The 23,157-nt window shown below is 39.9% G+C and overlaps 1 protein-coding gene across 1 annotated transcript; it reads right to left on the bottom strand.

The window, feature by feature from the left end:
* Window positions 1-446: 446 nt before the first annotated feature.
* On the bottom strand, window positions 447-18,555 carry valopa (vertebrate ancient long opsin a). Its single transcript, XM_003458690.5, has 5 exons — window positions 17,651-18,555; window positions 15,251-15,461; window positions 11,598-11,715; window positions 10,729-10,962; window positions 447-3,895 (listed from the first exon to the last, which is right to left on the bottom strand). The coding sequence occupies exons 1-5, from the start codon at window positions 18,012-18,014 to the stop codon at window positions 3,650-3,652; spliced, it is 1,173 nt and encodes a 390-aa protein (XP_003458738.1). The 5' UTR covers window positions 18,015-18,555; the 3' UTR covers window positions 447-3,649.
* Window positions 18,556-23,157: the final 4,602 nt, after the last annotated feature.

Below are 23,157 nucleotides of genomic sequence, written 5' to 3'. Positions count from 1 at the left end.
CTCGACGTACTTTGTGTACTTGAATTTCTTGATTCCTGTTTTGTAATACCTTATTGTCTCATTAACCCCATGAAGCTCATCATCTGTGATAATTCTCTGTTTTAGAGCCTTAAAACAAAAACCAAACATAAAGTATCCTGAAAGTTAAGGTTTGAATATTGAAGACCTCAGAGGATTAAAGAAAATTATGGTTGTCAATCAGGGCTTCTCTGTTCTTCTGCAGTCTGTTTATATTTCCCGATACAATGATTCATTCATGTTTTATTTTTTCTTTGTAGCTGATGGTTCTCAATACCAATTTTTTGAATGCATCACATGTGGGGAAGGATCTCTGCACTCTGAGTCTGTGATGTTAATCAAAGCACAGGAAATGCATCTTATCCAAAGCTGCTAATCACACACTCAGAGTAGTTCACAATTTCAGGATTATTTTTATCAGGACAAAAAAGAATCTACACTAGATTATGGCTTTTTACAAAATAGATATATACTTTAATACACACATTTTTACAACCACAGTGCATCTATGACATCTACAATAGTACTCATGAGACAAAAACAGCTGAACAAGTCTTGCCATGCTTTATAAGTGTTACACAACTCACTGTAAAGAGGTGAGAGATAGGTGCTTTAACCCATCTACGAACGTTGGAAGTGTCCCTTCCCCTCATCAGCATTCAGTGCAGTCTGTAATCCTTTTCACCAAAATGTAACACTGGCAGGTTTGTTTGATTTATATCCTGTCTGATCTTCAAGGTGAAGCCACGATATACATCTGCTGTATCCACTGCTGCTGAAGCTTGTGTGTCAGTAGTGGCACGACTTAGGGAAACGTTAAAAGAATGCTTATGGGTATCATAATGTCATGCATGCAGTGCTTTGTAATTAATATTAATGGAATATCCTGTTTGCAAATGAATAAACATCACAATGTTAACCCAGTTAGTCGGATGACCCATTATAGTGTCTAAGAATAATTCAGCGTGAATAATCAGAGATTTCATTGAATCCACCTGTTTTAGGGTGGAGCTTTTGGTTAACAAACCCGAGACAAAGGCTCAGAAGTTAAAGAAGTTAAAGAGCTATTTGTGGCAAAGCAGATAAGATGAGAAAGATTATTTCAGACTCCTAATCACATAGAGGCAGTCCACCAAATCAGCAAGCACTTAAAATAGCAGCATTCAGTACAGACACTGGAAAATCACCCTGCCGCTCCACAGACATGTACACCAAGCAAACTGGTAATCGAGTTGTTTTATAACAAAGTTTCTGAATTCATACTAACCCTGCCTTTATTATGCAGACTCATCATGTACCCCAATTTCACGAGTGGAGAACAGATTTGTACGCTGTCACATGAATGTAGTGGCACCATCCTGTTCATGTTTAGAGTGACAGAGTACGAATTTTGTAAAATGTGACCATTCATATCAATATGCTGTGTTTAGACTCTACACTGGCATTTTTAAAGTGTGCTACTGGAAACCACGCAATGCATCCATGAAATACATTAAAAACTACTTTGTGAAAAAATAACTTTTGTTTTTCCAGGTTAACCCTAACTTTGGGATTTTGTGTTTGGAAGAACCACCTGTGACTAACTGAGATTTATCTCAGCAATTTTCTTTCTTTTTTTTGCTCCTATCACAATGCTTCACAGGTTTAATGGTTTGGGCTGGTGAGCCTTCTTAATTTTTCTCCAAACATATGAATGTTCATTATGGAAACATCTTAAAGACATTGACCTCCACAGAATAATATTCTTTTAGCCTCACATGCGGTTGTAAACTGCTTTAAGGCTTTCAAGTTTTAGAGAAGAGCTCATTCCTTCTTTAGTGGGCTTTCACTTTGTGCTGATACAGAACTAGTTTTTACTGTAACTATACTTCTGTAGGTTTCTTGATAAGGTCCTTATTGCTGTTTATTAAGCAATATGTTCTGTTTCCGTTTCTTTCACGTCATGTTTAACGCACATTGTCCGTATGTAATTTAGCTGTCACCACAATTTGCATCCATAACTGGATTTTGTTGACTCATCACTAAATATGGAATGAATAAAAAATGCCACAGGTGCAGAAGTATAAGACTCCTTTATTCACTTTCATAAAGAAGTCTTGCACATTCCTGCCCAGGTAGCAAACAGGTGGTTAAATGACCTTTTCTGAAATCAGCAACCTGTTTCTAAAATTGAACCATATTGAGAGTTTGCTGCTTTGAAAATGAATCTACAAGCTAAACGAGCTAAAAAGAACACAGGTCTTCAGTGTTTTTTCCAACAGTAACCCTTTCACAACACATAGTTTATTCACTGCTGACACAAAACATATTGATTAATGCAGGTTTAAGTTCCAAAGACATGTATCTAAAGTTTCTGGACCTGACAACAAAGCAGTAACAGTCATTGAAGCGATTAAATCTGTGACAGACTTCTCCAGAACAGGACAGAAGCTAGTTTGACAGTTCTCTTTAAAATGGTCTGTTGTTGGTGTCACAGTTAACTTGACACAGATGCACTGGTGCTTAAAAATGCTGGATTTTACTCCCGGCCAGACATGACTGAAACACACGTTGTAAACAAACACCATACCTGGTGAATCACTGCTTAGCATACGACGGTGTTTTTGACAGATACCCAGTAATAATGAATGAACATGCACCACGAAAGTAGAAGACATATTGTAACACTGACTGCTACATCTACTTGTAGCTACTGCTGAAGTGCTCAAAAGTGACGGTATTTAGCTTCAATATTGCTGCTGAACTGTGCTTGTGATGAATACTCATTGCTTTTATACATGGCTGACTAGCAAACCCACTCTTGTGCTAGTGATAATTATTGATGCATTTCTTCACAGCTCCTATAGAGAGCTTACCACAAAGCAGTGGACTGTAGTGTGTGCATGTATGTGGTGATCCACTGCTTATTAATATGCTGTCCTCCTATATCTGCAACAGAGGGAACGGGAGACTGGCATCTGTAAGCCCTCTTGACCATCTTCACAAAAGATAAAAGCTTTGACCCAAACTAGTTTACGCGGGATACAAAAAAAAATATTCAAATTCAGCAGACTGCTCCGTCCTTTTGACGGAGAGAGATGAATGAAAATTGCTGCCAAAGCAAATACTGAAACAGCATAGAAAAACACGCTTTCTCTGCAGGCAACATCATGGGGCTTCAAAGGAGAAGGCGAGGACGAGATGAAAGGCTGGGTGCATTGTGATATTTGAAACACACTGGCTAGCCCTCAACTAACGGATGTCAAGGTCTGTGGGTTTTGCAGTCCCTTTTTTTTTCATTGGGATATGAATGAATCACGTTGAATCAAGTGCCCTCCATTGTGCAGTGATGGTCAAGAGAACATCCAAGACATTCTTGAATAACAGGACAGAGGAGCATTGGTGAGCAAATATTTACAGGATATCTACAGGATAAAGCTCTGAGCAGTTCAGTCTCTACAGTTCTTTCCCCTCAGTCTTTTTTTTCCCACTAATAAACTGAACATCTACCAGAATACTCTGGACAATAAAATGTCTTACTTTTTGCTAACCCTTAATTGTCCTTGAAACACAGGGCGAGGGTGGGGCGTCTACAGAAGGGTGTCTATTCACGCTCAGGGAAAGAGAACAGCTATCGGGGTAAAGCCTATTGTTACATTGGGCAGACTTTGTTCTCTGGAATGGGAAGCTGAGCAAATGAACCACAGTCGGTTGGAGAATCAGATCTGAAGTCCGATCTGGGTGACGTGGTGCTGCCCACGGGGATGTGGGCAGCAATGGCTGACATCTCTCCCGTGTGACTCTCGGCAGTGATTCCAGGTCGATCAGAGGTCTGATTCAGGTTGCTATCAGGGATCATCCCCACGCCGGTGAAGTGCTGGATAAGACACTTCCTGAACTGAACACAGAGCAAGATAACAGATTAGAACCTCTTATGCCATGTTCACATTGAAATATCATGTAATGATGAAATGCCATGTTTCAATAACTTATTAGCTACTGTTAGTCAAACGCTAATGTTTACTTTCAGCCACACTTAATGTAACCACCTCTGTTATTTGGCTTATCTGATTCTGAATTTGCTGCTAAACGAACAAATGTCATGGTTAATTGCTGGTGTGTTTCATACAAATAACATTTTACTAAAGTGTTTGTTACACAGTGTGTTCAGTGTATCTCTTACATGACTGAATCTGTTACAAGACAGACATGCATTTGGAAGTAATGCTACCCACGAGCAATAACAGGACCACACTGACAGACACAATGAACAGCAGTAACTAATGCAGTATTTACATATACAGATCCAGGGCAATAGTCCAGAGCAAAATGCAGATTACTCAACTTGCTGGGGAGAACAATTGTTTTTTTTAACATTCATTTATCAGCTATGCGTGTTTATAACCAACTAGACTGGTGTTGGAAATTAGTTGGGGCTATATGCACACACATACAATATTGCACACTGCCTTTGCAGTCTCTTTTTTTCCTGTTCCTTACAAACGATCTAAACAGTAATCAAAACCACAAGTCAATGCATCTCTGCAACTAAGATCATTTATATTAGCGGTCCCCAACCCCCGGGCCTCGGACCGGTACCGGTCCGTGAGTCGTTTGGTACCGGGCCGCGAGAGTTGAGGCTCAGGTGTGAAATGTGTGGTTTTCAGGGTTTTTATCGGTTTTCAGCGTTATTTTGTTATCGTTTTTATCGTTAACTCGGTTTTCCTGGGTCTTTTCACGTGTGTTATGAATAAATCTTGTTTTTTCGGTACCGGTACTAGTTTTATTTTGTTGTATTTATCCGCGACACCTTAAAGGCTGATCCGTGAAAATATTGTCGGGCATAAACCGGTGGCGCAAAAAAGGTTGGGGACCGTTGATTTATATTTATAGGTAGGACTAAAGCACTCAATAAACTGATCTGCAAAGCCAGTAATGTTGTGGAGATGGAGCTGGACTCCCCTAAGGTGACGTCGGAGAGGCGGATGTTGTCCAACATAAGGATAATGCTGGACAATACCTCCCACTCACATGACGTGCTGGCCAATCACAGGAGCACGCTCAGTGAGAGATTACACAAATGCACCACTGAATGACACAGGAAGTCATTTCTGCCTGAACAACTCTGTGGTGGGGCGTGGTCTGCGGTGCCGTGCAGGGAGGGCGGACACACCTGCACGGCATCCTTAATCACGCCCGCCTAGTTAAAAACACGGGACTCAGGGGTTTGGGGGTGTTGTGGTGTGATGTGATATCAATAAAATGGCTCAAACCTATGATCCCTGGACCCGCCGTGTCTCATTCACACCACAAACTCATCCATCTAATGCACACTGTGCAATAGTTACACTACCTTTTGCACATGCTCTACAATGAAAATAAGAAATAACAAAGTTATACAGGTTAGAGTAAAATGTCAATCATATATATACATCTCTGTTAAATTCTGGATATTTATAATTAAGGTAATTATATGTATTGAAGCTATTTCTTATCATTTGTAAACTTTTTAATAAATTGTTTGATTTAGTTCGGTCTGTTCCTATTCTTATTGTCTTAGAGCAACTGTAACCACATAATTTTCTTAGGGATTAAAAAAATATCTGATTCTGATGCTAAGAGCAAACTGTTTTTTCCTATAACCAAAGCAGGGAACCAGAGTGACTATAACTGTATATCATGAAGTTTGACTGTACAGAGATGACCATGAAGAAGATCAGCTCTGATGTGTTACATTCTGAGACCTGTTAAAACTACAAGGTGTCCACAATATTAAAGTGGTTTACTTATATGAACCCTGCATTTGTGTCTGAGGGCTCCATTTCTCATGAACATAAATACAGGCTGGTATCTTGTCAGCGCTCGACGAGGCTGGTGGGGTAAAGTTTCCTCATTAGTGATGTGCTGACAGCTGTCAATGTGCCACCATTACTCAGATGCAGTTCTGCAGAAAAGAAAATGCCAGATGGAAAATCCATGAAAAGAGAAGAGATGTTCTTCCTGTCTCACTTGGAGACATTTAACCAGTCATGATGTGTGCAGTTATGTAACAGAGAAAAAGGGGAAAACTGTAGATGTATGCATGGTCAACTAGATCTAAATTGCAAAATGTAAAGTTTTTGCACCTTATGCCCATTTTGCATGGGACAAGTATCTCCTCTGGACTTCTTATAATGTGGGAGATGTCTCACGGTACATGGGGATGCTGCGGTAAAAATAGCCTTGTGCAAATCATGACAGTAATTTGGGGTTTTTCTTCTGCCTCTCATCCACTCAAGAATCAAAGATGCTCTGTGGCATTTAAAAGCTTGACAGCAGTTTAGGTTTAAATTCAGAAGTTTCATGTTGCTTTGCTGTATTAAAAACCCATTTACAGCTAGGTTACTACTGCTTGTTCTGTTACGCTGATTCAGCTGATTCTGAGGGGGCCTGGGAGGAGTACACCCCCTCAGAAAGACACAACAGCAGTGGAACTGACACCTTGTCAGTGTTATCTTTAAGAATACAGCCATTTTTAGCAGCTCTTCAAAAACAGACCCATTGATTTCACATTCCATCAACACTAAAAATCACTAATTGACCTTTTTCCGCTTCCCACTCCGTGTAGCCTTGAGGAGAAAGAATCATTCCCACCCTTGATGACCTCTCTAATTTAATGGTGCAAGCCTCCTAACTGCTCCCCTCAAAGCAGCAGTGCCGTTCGGAGTGTGAGAGCAACACCTCTGCTATCCTCCGATGTCATGAAAAAGCACAGGGCTGCCGTTATGGCAGTGCTGCTTTCAATAGCTATTCCTCCTGTGACCTAAAATATGTTGTAGCTTTTTATATATAATGGTTGTATAAAGCTTTCCTCCAATAAAACAGTAGCTTTAAAGCACTCCCACATAGAGAACAAGATCATAAAAGATCACCTTAAAACGACTGGCCTGAAACACATTAGTTCTTTATAGCAGATACTTCCACCTCCTTTAAAGTTTAAGAACACCCTAAGGTTTGAAAAGCTGAAACTTTGACTACACCAATTTGTTCTGGTGACAAACTGAGGTCATGGGCAGGCAGGACATAGTCGTTGGTTTATAAGAACTTTTTAACTGAAAACACTGTGAACTAATTCATTCTTTAAATGAACTGAGCTGTGCAACTTCAACAAAACCTTTTTTCTTATTGCTGACTGTTGGACTCATTTTTGTTTTCTTATATTTTTATGGTCTAAGAATCCTTTCTGGTCTTGCAGCTCTTCTGGTTCGCCGAGTTGTACCTGTGGACTTAATATTACACAAGAAAAGCGGTGTCATACCATCCATAAGCTTTTCTTTTGAATATAGCAAATATGCTGTATCACATGCTTCTGGTCATCTGTTACCTTAAAGACCACCAGTCCAATTATGCACTTTATCTTTCAAAGGTCCTCCCTGGTACTTTAGCTGTTACTTGTGCTTTCTTGATTTGAGTTTTACTAAACTGAGTCAATGGCAGAGGGAGTGGGATGAAAGAATTTGATTTTCCGAATAGAGATCAAGATCCTGTGGACAAAATGTACATTGTCGTACTCTCCAGAACTGCAAGATTAAGAGAGTTGTTTTTTTTTTGCTTTTTTAGATCCTCAATAGTTAAACTAACATGACATTGAGAGAACAAAGCCTGTTTAAAGCCTGAGTTGAAATAAATTTCACGGCATTGGATCTGGTGACCCAGTGTTTTTGGTTTAAGTTATATTCTTTGAATTATTGTTTTCTGTTTGTATTGTACTTATAGTTTCTGGTTTCTAGGTTTTCTGTTCTGTTTCTGTGCCTTCCCTGTGTTCCCGGTGTCATATCTCTAGTGAAGGTTTAGTTCTGTATTCTTGTTCACTACATCTTCCCTGTGTTCCATGTCTAGTTACTTTTGTCTCTGTGCTTCATGTTTCCTCTGTTCCCAAGTCTGTTTCTACATCTTACTGTCTAGTCTGCCTCTTTATGAACGTCATGCTTTCCTAGTGTCCTGTTCCTGGTTTGTTTTCTTGTTTTCTAGTTTGAGTTTCTAGTTTCCAGTTTAGTTTGTTGTATTCGTCGTTTTCTCCGCAAATAAAGCTTCTGCTTTGAGTTTACCTTTCCATTTGATAGTCATGTATTTCGGTCCTCCTCCTGCCTGCCACACAGCACAGTCATAACAACTATGGTGAATGCAGAAAGTTTTTTTCACCTTTTAGCTTTTTGAGGTTTATTGAACTGGAGGTGGTCTTCCTCTAGAACTACAGGTATATATTGCAGTAGTCATGCATCAAGTCACCTCCAGCCTCTACTTTACCTCACCTTGTTATGTAACCCACAGAGACACAGAGAGGGAAAATATCAAGCAGTAGAGGTCACTTGAGTGTTATGAGCATTAGCAGCTGGGCTGTTTAGACCTGCCGGCTAGGTGTTATTTACATTCAGTGGGTCTGGCTGACCTACTTAAACAGCAAAGTGGGGCAATCTGATGGAGATGGACGACATGCCACAGACTACAGGCAATGATCTGATCTAGGCCCTTTGCCAAGCACATGTATGAAAAATGTTATGTAGTCAAGTCTAATGGTCATATTTCAATGTAAATAATCCTAACAGAAAATAATAAAAAATGGTCAAATAAACTATATGCAATTGAGGAACCCGTGAAAGGAGATATGACACTGCATTGCACTTTTTACACTGGGAAAGTTACAGGAAAGTCACATACATTCTGTTAATTATTATAAATAATTATTTAAATCCCTTCCTCCCTTCTTTTTATTCAGAAATGGAAGAAATATAAAATGCCCTGTAGTTCCATGGCCAATGAGAACGGTGGTGGATCATCCCTAAAATACACTGGAGAAGTTTGTTAATAATCTGAAGGCAGTTGGGACCACAGTCACCAAGAACACTATCGGTAACACTGCACTGTAATGAATTAAAATTTTGCAGCACCTGCAAGGTTGCCTGCTCAAGGAAGCACACGTACAGGCCCGTCTTAACTTTAGCAACATCTAAATGACTCAGAAAAGACTGGAGAAATTTCTGTGGTCAGATGAAACTAAAATCAGACTCTTTGGCATCAACTCAACCTGCTGTGATTGGACTGAAAACACTGAAAGTAAAATGCCCAAAGAACAGCTTCCCCACTGTCAAGCTGTTGGGCTGTTCGTCTAGTAAGGCTACAGGGTGACTTCACCTTGGGGCCAATGGACAGAGCTCTATACCATAAAATGTTGGACGAGAACCTCCCGTCCTGCCATAATACTGAAGATGGGTAATGGATGGGCCTCCCAGCATGACAATGATCCATAACATACCGCTAAGGCAACTAAGCAGTGGCTAAAGTAGACGCATATTAAGGTCACGAAGTGGCCTAGCCAGTCTCCAGACCTCAATCCTATCAAAAATCTGTGAAGGAACCAAAGGCTGCGAGTTGCTGAGCAGCACCCAAAGAAACCTAAAGGATTTAGAGTTCCTATAAAAAAGAGTGGATCCCAAAATCCCCCCGGAAGTGTGCACAAATCAACTATGAGAAACCTCTTATGGCTGCATTTGCCAGCAAAGTTCCTCCACCAAGTACTAAGTCCTGTTTTGCTTGAGGATCAAAGACTTATTTCACTCAGCAACATGCAAAACAATTTCTAAATTGTATGTAACGTGTTTTTCTGGATTTTTGGCTGAAAATTAGAGAATTTTGATTTCTTTGTAAGTGAGCAAACGCACATTTCAAATCCCCATTTCAGCAGGGGATCAGATTATTAGGTCCCCACTGTATCTTTACTAAACATTGGAATCCACCAGTCTACAGTACAAATATCCGACTGTCACCTGCAATGCGGCACATGTAACATAACAAAACTGCCACAGTACTATTACTAATAAATAATGCCTCTCATGCAAAATTTGCTTGAGAATTTTCAAAATATTGAATTCACACCGTAAGTTTGTCTCGAAATGTTCGAGCTGCATTTCAGCAGATGAACATTCAACAGCAACTGTTAGGATGCTCCTGTGTGGGAACCATAATGTAAATAGAAAACCTTCTTATACAGTAACTGAGCTGTGGCTACATTTCACTTCCACATCAACTGTTTTACAACATTTTTGTTAAAGTAAAAGAAAAGTTGTGACTTGATAAACGACGATGCTTAAATAAAGCAGTAATTAAAACATTTAAATAGTGCTTTAAATCTGGTAGTATTTTGTAGCAAGCATCAACTACCAATGTTTATTAAATGCTTTGCATAAAGAACGATTGTCTTATATAGAAAATGGTTTATGCCATCAAGGGAACAAAACACATCCAAGGTGATGGGTGTGTAAAGGGTATACATTATGTGTCAAAAAAAATCTGCCTTTATTAGTTCTTTCAAAAGCTGCAGTCAAAATCCAGGTATTTGTCCCTCACACTGAGAACAGAGCGAGAGAGCACAGTGTAAAATGAAAAATGAAGTAAATGGCATGAAGAAATGTCAGCAGCAGCCCTTTTACAGTGGTAAGCCTCACACCTTTTTTTTTTTTTAAGCAGACAGTTGTGCACTGTGGATTTTATACTTCAGTCATTCACGGTGCACTGAGAAACAGGCCGACACTACAAAACAACAGAATAAATCCACCTCTGTAGTTCAACAGCTTTCATGTGACACAAGCAGTTAATGTGTCTCCAGGAAGGAATGGCGAGACTAAAGTAAAGCAACACTTACTAGTGTGACTAAAATGAAACTGTGATGCAGTGGCTCTAAAAATGTCTACTTACCTGTTTGTTCATGAAAACATAGATGATTGGATTGTAGACGGCAGCTGTCTTGGAGAAGAAGGCTGGGATAGAAGCCAGTCTTGGATCCAGTTCAATAGTTGGATGTGCTGTGACCAATATGGAGAAGACTGCGTATGGTGTCCAACCCACCATGAATGCCACGATCATCACCACCACCATGCGGGTCACTTGGCGCTCTGGTTTCCTGGCAGTGGCCAGACGACCATGTGATACCTGACAGCAACATAAAAATGTATGCAGTCATGCATTTGCTGGGACGTCCGCTCCTGGAAAGATTGCAGCACTGTGTTAAAAGACTGGTGCTCCAGACCAGCAAACTGCCAGAACTTTTATAGAGGCAGTCACACAATAACTGCTAATCAAATTAATAATTGATCACTGGCATCTGGCTGCTAGTTTCCCTCAAAATTCCTACAGAAGCCAGTCTTGGTAAGACTGTGCTTAGTTTCTCAGAGTTGTGTGAAAACTTTCTTTATTACATGACTGTACATGTCCATCAGCTGATCAGTAATATCCAGTCATTTCCATGTAGGTGGACAACAGCCATTATAACCTGACACTTATTATTATGAGAGATGAGTAACAGTACTGTCAGCTGCAGTGAGCAGTCATCCAGTACCTGATATTCCCTGAAATAAAAGCTCCAAATTAAGAAATATCTTAACTAGTAATTTACTGAGTCACAATGATGACATCAGTACTGCGCTGAAGTCTGGTTTATTTCATTCTTCCTTCTGAGCTCTCCTTCTTAACTTTTCTGTCATTTTGTAAAACTGTTAAAATGATAGTGTGTGTGTGTGTGTGTGTGTGTGTGTGTGTGTGTGTGTGTGCGCTGTGTAAGAACTGACCTTCCTGAGCTTCCGTAGGAGCTTCCCATAGCAGAAGAAAATCACCCCGAGAGGCAAAATGAAACAGGTGACGAAGAAAGTAAGGATGTAGCTGTGATCTGTGATGTTGGTTGAATACCTGTTCAAAGATGAACAGAAAAAAAAAGTTTCACTAATTTTAAATTAATGTCGCTGTGTCTACCTGTGACTCCTAATTTCACAGCTGACACAAATTTCTGTGGCTCAAAACACCAGAGGGTGGGGCTTGAAGTGTGGTTTAGTTGGAGATTTGCAATGCCACATTTCACACCTCATTCATTTATGGAATGCATGGCGCTAAATATCAAACACTGAGGTTGTGTTTAGAGGGCAGTAGAGTTGTAGGAAACTGGTAGATTTGCACAGAAATCCTCAGGCCTGTGACAGCAACTCACTGGATTCCTAAAAATGTAGCAACATGCATGCATTCAACCCTCTGAGGGGCAGGACATGAACATAGTAAAATATAAAAAAAAGTGAGTAACTGGACCAAATGAAGCATTCTCCTCATTAGCACCATCTACTGTTCAGTGGGCCAAATTAGCTTACAATTCAATTACCTAGTCACTTCTGCGTATAAACAGACAGCATTGAAATCACCTCCAAGAGTCATTTTTAATGAGGTGAATTCCTGCACTGTTGCTGACAACTCAAAAATGAAATCAGCTAACAGGATCTTGCTTTCCACCACCAGCTGGTGTGATTTTTCTCCAACAACTTGCCTGCCAGAGAAAATCTCTTCATTCACATTGTGGGAAACAGTAGTGCTGCTTCACACTGGGAAACAATGATATTTCAATCTAATCTGTTACAGAAACATTAGATTATTGCTCAGACCATAAAATATAAGTTAAAAACACCCAAGTTTTGCATGAAGCTAGACAGAAGTAACTGGACTATATACTATAATGAAATATTCTTGTTTGGGGTTTTTTTGTTAAAAAAAATGTGTACTATGAAAATGGAGAAAGAAAAAGAAACTTTTCATGTTTCCTGTTTTGTATGACATGTTTTTAAAAAACAATAAAAGAACAAATATTTTATTAGAAAGAAGCACTAAGTCCTATAAAATACACTGTGATCACTGACACACAGGTTAGAAAACCTCTGATTATTCAAATTAAACTGAGAATATATGTGGCTGAGAGCATGAAGTTAAAGGTTGACCTGTGACCATCAGAACTTTCTTAGTTTGGGACCCGCCTGTGTCCCACTCTGTCTGGATAACGGCTGCAGATGCAAAAAATACCCTTCAGCCTCCATTTCATGCACCTGGTATGAAATTCAACATCTTACATCGCCTTATTCTCAAGTTATCGCATTCACATGAATTTCAGGATCCCTGACCTTAAGGCCAAAGTCACTGAGATTCATTCATTCAGTCAATTTGAAACTCTTACGCTGCTTCGTTCTTCAGTTCTCACATTCACAAACTTAAGTTGCAGCAGTGGGAAACCAAAAATGCTTGTGAGTTAGCGACAGCTCCAGAAGCCTGGAAGAAGAACTTCAGCGTTCTCTAAAAGAATATCATCTTTCCATAAATTTAGCCAACACTGGTATCGTCCATGCTGAAGACTGAGTCACTGATAATAAAAGGGGAACATATGAAGTATTTGAAGCTAATATATGAGATTTGTGTAATGAAAGATGCAGTCTGGGAAACCATCAGCTATCATCTGCTGACTTGGGCTTCTGCTGTAGCCATATTGTGCATAAATATAGTAAAAACGAGGAAAACAAGCTCATGAAAATTCAAACTCCAACCACATCCTACTTAAACTACCTAAACTTAAATGTAACCTCCTTCATGTTATGTTGTACTACAAGGTGATAGAGTTTTGAATGATTTGACATGTAGATGACATTACACAATGCTGTACTCACATATTTACAATATGCTAGTGTCTCTAGTTACAAGGAAACAGAGCAATAGGCCAACCTCCCAAAAAGTATACATGATAGTTTAATGAGCGTATGGTAGAGGGTGAATAGTATGTGCCATACATGCAGATCTTCTAAACAAGCCCAGGGATTTGAGCTGACAACCTCCCACCTCTGCATGTGTCTTTGTACTAAATATCCTACAGAACACCTGAGCAGTAGAGGGGATTTCAAAGAAAGTCAGTAGGATAAACTTAGTAGACTCCACGCAGGGTGCAGCTACCTGCCGACAGTTCTGTGACAACATGCGCAGTCCTTCAAAAGCCAGCGCTTCCAGCACTGAATATTTGCATATATACATATATGCATATAAAAAGATGCACATAAATGAGGCTTTTAAATTTTATCAGGCTGTGCATGTTGCAACTGAAGCTCACACACCTGCTCCTGCTGTTAACCAAATATTTTGTGACACAGCTCACACCGTGTGCAGCCAGAGATGTAGGGGATTATATATGTGCTTGGGATCTCCATAAGGTGATGTCTTAATTGCATTGTCTGGACAATTTGTTCTCCTGGCGCTTCTTCTAAGCAGTGGTTCTCCAACAGGGCTTCAGGCAAACTCTCAGCCCATATCTGCACACCTTTGATCAAAGCAGCTAAATAGCACTACCCAGATGACGCCCTGAGGGCCAAGGTTAGAGGAGACCTCTTTTTTTTGATAACAAAAATTAGCACACAGCAAGCTAACATGGCTGAAAGAGCGACGTAGATCTGAGTGACAGGGTTGAGGGAAGAATGGCTGCTCCATTTCTATGTGAAACACATTGTTTAAGGTTAACGTTGAACCAGTGAAGTTCATAAAGACCTAAAATCCAGTAACGTTAATTAATTTAAATTCTGCCATCAACATGTTGCAGCTCATCAGGTGACTTAAGTACATGTAAAGACAATCTTAGGGACATACTCACATTGAATGACCCTTCATCATTGTCTTTGAGTATTATAACCCTTGTGAACTTGCTTGGGTTAAATGACCAACACCGTTTCTGCCTCAGTACCACACTGAACTTCATTCAGTTTGGAAAAATATGCTACATGTTATCTGCCCAACACCAAATAGCAGACAGTCACATATTCATTTACAACTCTAGATATTTACCTCAGGACCAAAACAGAGCAAAAACTATATTGTTTGTTTCTTGGTTTATTTGTTTTTTTGCATTCATAAAGCTAAGGCATAATACTTGCTAACCAAGTAAACTTGTTAGCACTAACAATTAGCTTAGCACGCTACCATCTCATTAAAATAATATGGTCAATTCTGGATTAAAAGAAAAACAAATATCATCATAGCAACCTAAACACTAATGTGGAGGTTTCATGCTCCAACAGACATCACTATTTTGGATCGCATGCTACGGTTTGACAGTTTCTTATGATGCCACCAAGTTGTCAAAAAAAGGTGACATGATTCACAAACCAGCAGTTGTTTATATTTAACCAAATGCAGCCATTCATTTTGCCAACTGGTGCATGATGTGAGTAAGGAAAAAAGGTCTTAAGAATTAAAGTTCAACTCAAATCATAATTTTCTGTTAAGGTCAATCAAACCCTGCTTTCTTAAGTATACAACAGGGTTATTTGCCCCATAGCAAAAACCTCTAGCATTAAAATACTTTTTGGGTATTGAGGAAATAAGTTTGGCTTTTTTTCTAAATGTGATTTGTGTGTGAGAAGTGCTCATTTCTCACCAGTCGGGCTCACAGGTGGTCCCAATCTTGCTTACAGTGTATCTGTTCCATCCCAGCACTGGAGGGAAGGTCCAGATGAAGGAGAAGGACCAAACGAACAGAAGACCCAGGATCGCATGCTTTGCTTGCAGTCGGATGTTACCCAGAGGCCGGCAGATCACAAAGAACCTTTCAAAGGACAGGACAGCCAGGGACCAGAGGGCCACGATCCCTTAGGGAAACAGCAGGAGGTCAATGTGGTTGAGCCAAGTGGGACATTTGCCAGTGATACACAGCAACATCCCAGACTTGCACGATGTCTGGGTAAAAGCAGCTGCCCTGGTGCTGGAAATAGTTTAATGATTTGAGATGGGTACATTAGGTTATCCCCTAATGAGCTTTATTTTTAAAAAGCAGTATTTAATTGTGGTAATAAGTCTCTCTCATAGAAGAGCTAATTGCTTATCTCTCCACAGTGAGATTCTTCATGTGTACTTCTGCTGGAGTCACTGGGGAGGACAAAAGACAGGGGCATAAACCAGGGTGTTCAATTATCACACATTTAAACAAAAGCCTCTGGCATATAGGTTCCCAAATACAATTCATACCATTACTCCCAATGGTGGTTTTATAGCTTTTAAAGTTCTGATAACTGAACATCAAAGGAGGGTTTTTCTAGAAAAATGCAGTTTTTACCCATTAAGTTTTAATGTATTTATCTGTATAGCACAGGTGCAGTACAAAGACCTAAAAATAGACACAAACAGAAAACATTCTCACCCTGAGCAGAATATTAATTGGAGCATCCACCCTGTTCGAGGGGAGAAGCTCACCTAATGTAATGACTTTCATATTTACCCACACCCTCTTACATGCACACACAAACAATAGCAATGACACTGGAGTTAATCATCTAAAAGTGCTGTTAAAGCAAAAAAATTAGAGTGGCTTTTCACCACGAGCCTATGGAAGATGTGCGCTTCACTTCAGCGGGTTATTGATTATGTATCAGCACAGCTTCTTCAGTTATCATCTACAGTTGTAGCAGCACCAGCCCAGCTTTGCAGCTTAGGATCAAAATCTGTTCAGCGTTCCAGCACATGGCCACACAAGTCATTTGTTTTCACTCATTCAGTAATAACTGTACGCTGCAGGGTTGCAATGCAGCGCATTATAGCAATTTGTCCCCACAAATAGCCCACACAACACGTTATAATCATGGAGCAAATAGAGATCGATACATTGATTTCTGGAGTTATTTAACATCACCGTCTGTGTGTAAGTTCTGGGGACAGATGCCATCAACTAATGCACTGCATAATGCAGTTCTGGTAAAGAGCATATACAGTACTGCAATAAGCTGGCTCACTAAAGCACCACACGTGACAGTAATTTGGTAATATTCTCATTAAGTTGCATGAAAATATAAATTCATTATAAATTAATATTTCCTGTTGACAGTCTGTCAGTTTTACAGGCTTAGACAAAAACATCATTTTACTTCATGTGCCATTCCTCTCTGAAACCATGTCACAAATCCAATAAGGCTTTGCATAAAATGATTAAGTATTCAGACTTTATGTACTGCAGGTGTCTCACCAGATGCCCATGATCCCACACAGCATGGGAACCTCTGTATGCCATTCCAACCCACCTACTTGGTTATTGGTGGTCACAGCGCTGGTAACCTACCTACTTAAAGCAAGTCATGTACAAAAGTGTGTGAGAAGGCTTCTGTACGAGGATAGCTTTGAATTCTGCTTTACTGTTTTACACTCTGGACTCACACAGCAGCAGGAAGCAAATACTATCCAGGTACAGTTTAAACATAATGCACAGTATATAAAATGTAGGCCCCTAAAGAATCAAACTTCAAGTCAACAGTGAGACTGACATTAGTTTTAGAGTTATAGTTTTACTTTCACCAAAAATATCTAACATCCCGATCCTTGTGCTTTTGGTGTCCTGGTTACAACTGAGGTTTAAAGGGTGTGTGTCAGATAGAATGGAGTCCAGAGCTGTTTAAACAAATGTGTTCTTTTACACACATTTAAAGTCAGTCTACACATTGATGGATGCCAGAATTGAGTTATTAATTCAACATTTCTCCTGTCACTGTAAGAAAGTAGTGCTTTAATCGTTTTAATCTTGTCCAAGGAAAGCAAGCAAAATTCCTGAGGCTGAAATGTTCTGTCAGCTAGAGGGATTGATTCTTTATTTGACCTGGCTCCCAGATGCCCTAATTTATTAACAAGCGTTCAGTGATAAAGTCGGATAACACCACGTGGAGTTGTTTTACTCGCACGCACAGCAGCTCCTTTTTGCAGTAAAAGGAGCCACTCTGACAGCTACAGCTATGGAAGCTGGAGCTTCATTCATCTCTGCCATTACAGTAACAGGAGGGGGGAAGTGTTAACCTACCGAAAAAAGTAACTGCAAAGCCCTCCAGGACGCAAGCCCACTTCCCGAGGAAGAAATAACCCCTGGCGTTAGTCAGGAAACTTATTACTCCACCGGTGAGGGAGACTAGAAAGTCGGCGATGGCCAGATTAACTATAATGTAATTCAGGGGCTGCCTGAGTTGTTTGAATTTGAAAGTGACAAACATGACCAGGAAATTTTCGGTTAAAGACAGCGAGGTGACCACAAACATGAGAACGGCCAGGATGGTGAAGTTCCAGGGCGCGATGTTCTTGATGGGTCCGTTAAAGGGATCATCGGTGGTGGAGAGTTCAGGTGCCACGGTGTAGGACACGCCGTTCACTGACACGCTGAAGGTTTCCATTGTCCGTGTCCGGAGAGTCCGCTGGCTGCTCGCTGACCCTAACCTCGGTCTCCTCTTCTCATACTCACAACTTAACGCGGAGTCTGTGCCAGACAGGCGCGCTCTGCAGTCACTTGGAAACGCGCCGCTTGCACTGAGCACGCTGTGCGCTCCGGGACTCCTCTTTCCAAAAGTTCAGATGTTGAAATCCGCGCTGGCCGCCGCGCATGGCGAAGCGCAGGACGGAGAAATCCGCTAAACGCGCTTGGGCGTTATTGTGCGCCGCTGCTGGAAAGCGTCAGTCTGCATGTGAGAGCGGAGCAGAGCGCGAGTTGTGCGCCGCGGTCAGGGGGGATGTCTTGAAAAAGCGCGAGTGGACGAATGATCGGGGGCATCTTGGCGGCTCTTATATAGGCGGCTCCGGCATCGCTGCTGCCCTCCAGGACGCCCTCTCCGTGCGCGCTTCTGTTCAAGCTGCGGACACTGATCACAGTCCAGTCTCCAGGCTTGGCGCGCACTCCGGATGAACCCGGCAGCACATAGCTGCGATCCAACACTTTTACACACGAGCCAGTAATTACTACCATTCATGATTAATAGGCTACATCTAGTGTGTGGCTATTTTTAGTTGCATTTCGAAAGGACACGTAGAGATCTGGTAATTTTCTCCTTTTCACTGCGCAATTTATTAGTGATGCATAATTAGGCACCGCAGCGGAGTGATTGGTCACAGTGGACCTGATGTATTCATCTAAATTAACTATAAATGTTCACCTTTAAACTCTCTAAAACTCACATGCATATTGAAGTCCTTGAGCTATACTTGTTAAATTAACCTGGATAATTAGTCTTTACTCACATCTACAGGAATCCATCATTTATGGCACACAAATTTGAAAATTCGTGTGTGCTGCAAATTGATCACAACACATCTCTCTGTTATAAGTAAATATGCAATTAAAAGTTCAAGTCACACAATATGATGGTGTCAAACTGGAACACACCTGGATAATTACCAACCCACTAGTCATCCATTAATCTTATATAGGCGAACATTTTACAATACAGCCTGTTATGCTCCAAAGCACCCTTTATAATCTGAGGGAAAAATGTTTGTGCAGAGAACAGTCTGAAAGCAAGTTCAGTCATCATTTATTTACAACCTAAGAGACATGAACAAGGAAGGTTGTATACGTATGCCGATAAACCACTGATTTTTAAAGAAATCAGAAGCCTGATTGACTGTATGCCAGTCAGCAATAACATTAAGACCACCAGGTGAAGGTGATCAAGTCTTTACCTTTAAATGTAAAGTGCCGTCACCTTAATATTTTTATATATCCAGCCACAGGAACAAGCACTGACATACACATTCGAGCTAAGTGAGCATTCATTGGATGGACCATTCAACTGTTAGTGCCACTGGAGAGAACCGGTGTCCCTGCTCCAGCAGGTCAGAGTTGTTTTCACACATTTATGAAATGTATGAAAATTGCACATCAGGCTTTGCAGTTCGAATCTCTCATCAGAGGAGAGGCTAAAGTGTTCTCCAAGGACAAACTTGTCTCAAAGAATTTTTAAAGCTCTTTTAAAAAATTAGAGGTTTAGTGAAGGTTGTGGAGACTAGTGTATTCTAAATGGTTAGTTAGAAACAGCTTCACTGTTAATTATTTGAAAGTGTCTCTTCAAGAGGATTTTTACATCATATTGGCTGTTTAGGGGTAAGAGGAGAATTTCCTATTGAGAAGACTGCCAGCATTCCCCAGTCCTGCCTGTGTAACTTAACTGCAGCTATCCAAAACATCTTCTTTCAAGCAAGAAAGTCAAACATCCAGCGCTATTGAAAGGTGTGCATACAGAGAAACCGCCTCATATATAATTCCTACACAGTGTGAGACATTATTAGTTGCTCAAAGGTTATAGAAAATAACATCACAAGAAAGGTGCATGCAGCGCTAAATAAAACTGCTCCCAACATTAAGTTTGTGTAATTCAGTGATGATACAATTCAGTCCGAGGCACGGCATGAAGGTTCAAAAGGATCAAGAGTTTCAAAAGGATTAGGAGTTAAAGATTAGCTCCAAATACATTCCCAGTCAAACAAACATGTCATCTATATTTCAGGTTCCACTTTCATGTTAACTTAGAGCCAGAACCTGAAGGTCAAGACTGCACAGAACTTTTTCCTCTGAGGTGAATCACCTTCCCACTGTCTCCATCTCAGCCCAGTCTTTGATCTAGTTCCCTCTTGTGGAAGCCAGCTTGTCACACCTCAGTGACCATCACGTAAATGAGGATTTATTGCCTGCTCTAACTGTCCAGACCTCTGTATGAATGCTTTTGTTTGGCAGGTGTTTTAAAGCGCTACTGCCGAGCTCAACCTTGTGCTTTTGCTCAAGAGAGGCAAAAGATCAGATTCACTTAGTTCATCTTTTGCTAAAATGCTTTCCACAGTTTTCTTCAAATACGACATCATTTAGCTGCAGCAGTGATTTTCTATTGCACCTGACATATACTTCTGCATGAACACCTACGAGCCTATCAGTGTAATTCAGTGGCGGAAATGTCAATGATATAATCAATATGACAGCAGGATGACATGTAACATTCCTCTGGCTCATGCTTATTGTTTTTTTCCAGTGCTGATGTTTCTCCTTTTTAGGTGACTGACAGCACAAATTCATTTCTTGGCTCTGTTACATGTGTACCAGTCTTCTGTGGCACCGGATAGGAGTCCAAACCCAAGGGTGGTGGGGGGATCACTGTAAAGGACAGAACTGGAAAAGTTAGATGGTCACTCTATACTGGTGTGGAAATGGCTGAACATGGGAGAAGCTCATTCACAGATTTCTTTCTTGCTTAGTTAGTGATCCAATAATCTGCTTATGTTTTAGGTTTTTGAGAAATTAAAACACATAGCTGGGAAAATTAGGTTTCTTTATTTACGTTTTTTTGTACTTTATTTTCTTAAAAAATACCCAACTTACAGAATAGGACAAGGCATGAAATCAGGATATTTAGAGAAAGATACTTAGAGAAACAAGAAAAATTGATGCAAAGTTTAGATGAGGGATACATGTGAGGGTCAGGGTGCTCTTTCATGTTCAGTGCAGTAGACAGGGAGAGGGGTTATAGGACCACTAAATGAGTCATTCCATTTCAAACCAACACAGGACTTCTGCACGGCCGACTCCGATTTGCATAAAAATTTTATGCTACAAAGTTTGAACATATATAATACTGTGAAACATATATATTTGCAATTGTCATGCTTTTATCTTTAATAGTTTTTGAGATATTTATGTTCAAACAGAGCCTCAGAATTCAATGTGCTGAAAAAAATGGAGATGACTGAACAGAAAATATTCCAAAAATATAATTTTCTTGAGATGAAAAAAAAAAAAATGCACATGTTTAACACAACGATATTCTGTGTTATAATCAGAGTACCATCTGGAAACATGAGAATTTTGTTCTATTTGGACAGGACAGTCTAATGATGGGGTTTGTTGTGGTACAACTTGTCATATTTGCTCCAGCATGAAAGTTGCATGAATACTATGATAATAGAATTTTATTCATTTTTGTGACAAAAAAAGACATTTAAAAAAGTTTTCTACATATTTTACTGATAATACTGTGAAATTCAACAACTTTTCTATTGCAATGTGGAAATTTTAACAATGTCTGACTTTGTTGGAGTGCGGGACTGTCATTTAATATTTTAAATTTTCCAAAAAATGTATAGTTTATATATTTTACAAATCACATGTTTATTCTAAGAGATAATTGCAGGTAATTCTAAAAACTTTTGAAATATTTTGCAGCTGTAGGGTGGCTGGAGTTGATTTCTATAACCCCTTGTAAGAAATTTCTGGATCATATGAGTGAGTGTATTTGTTTATTTTGATGGAGCAAGTTGGTGCTTTTGTACATTTCTGTCTGGCACCAACTATGCAACAGTGCATGCAGATCTTCTGAACAACTCACAGCTGAGATGGAGGATGTATTCAGCTTAAAAGCACATAAAACAGACTTTGCTTATTAGGATCTCATCAAATTCAAAGGCATCACAAAAGCATTCATTTTTAAAATATTGACTGCATTTGATGTACGACTGTTTCTCGTGAGCATGGGGTAAAATGGTCCTAAAATAACCTAGGTTATTCTACTGCCTGTACTCTAGATCACTTGGCAGTGTGCAGACAACACATGTTTTATACTATTGAGCCTTAATGTGGAAGAATTTACCAAACAATTCTAAAACCAGTGAATTCTCTAAAGCTTTTTAAATCTACACTCGAGTCAACGTTTAAGTCTCGTCTGAAATGTTTGATCTGAATTTGAATACCAGACTATACATAACACGTCCATGAAAAACACACGCATTGCTTTTAAGAATTGTGTATTCAACAAGCATAGTTGGTGTATTTTAAAGTTCTCTCACGCAACTGTCTGGTTATCAGAAGTTGGGCCAAAAAAATAAAAAGGCATTTTTGTGTACTTTGATTTCATAGCATGTGGATGTATGCAGTAAACACCGAAGCCGTGTAAAGAAAACATTTTATCCTTCACTAACAGTTTCATTCCATTCCAGGAGCGTCCACGTCAAATATTTGAGATCATACACCGATTTAGAAAATCAGTGTAGGTGGCAGATGCTGGCAGTCAAGGTTCATTTCACTCCATTGTAACATCAAAAGCAGCTACGAGCAATTATAACTATGGTGGTAATAAAAGTTTTACAACCGAACAAGAACTAAATAAATAGAAAGTCATGACACATATCTGGTTTTTGGATTTAACTTCATGAGTGATACACTTTTTCACTTTTGTTTCAATGGGTATATTAAACAAATATGTAGGACTGCATTCTTGCATTTGTTCAAAATCTCTAAAAATAGAAACATCCTTTCTGAGAGTGATGGTGAAAAACTAGTTCATGCATTTATCACTTTTAGGTTGGACTTTGTGGTTTATTATTATCAGGTTGTTCTAAAAGCTCCATGAAAAGCTATCAGTTAGTCCAAAATGCTGCAGCGAGAGTGCTGACAGGGACTAGACAGAGAGAGCTGTATCATAGTGCTGTATCACCCCAGTAGAGCTCTTCACTCTCAGACTGCTGGTTTCCTTTTGGTTCCTAGGATATTTAAACATAGAATGG

Source organism: Oreochromis niloticus, linkage group LG13, assembly GCF_001858045.2.
Source record: "Oreochromis niloticus isolate F11D_XX linkage group LG13, O_niloticus_UMD_NMBU, whole genome shotgun sequence".
Lineage (NCBI taxonomy): Eukaryota > Metazoa > Chordata > Actinopteri > Cichliformes > Cichlidae > Oreochromis > Oreochromis niloticus.
The sequence above is the reverse complement of the archived record's forward strand: the minus strand, read 5'-3'. Positions and strand labels throughout refer to the sequence as shown.

Bases quoted from the DNA above. Each gene is read 5' to 3' on its own strand.
- valopa (XM_003458690.5), bottom strand. From the start codon at position 18,014: ATGGAAACCTTCAGCGTGTCAGTGAACGGCGTGTCCTACACCGTGGCA. The intron at 11,716-15,250 runs GTGAGAAATGAG...ATCTTTGAACAG, and splicing joins ACCACCTGTGAGCCCGACTG to GTATTCAACCAACATCACAG. The intron at 3,896-10,728 runs GTAAGTAGACAT...CTCTGTGTTCAG, and splicing joins ATGTTTTCATGAACAAACAG to TTCAGGAAGTGTCTTATCCA.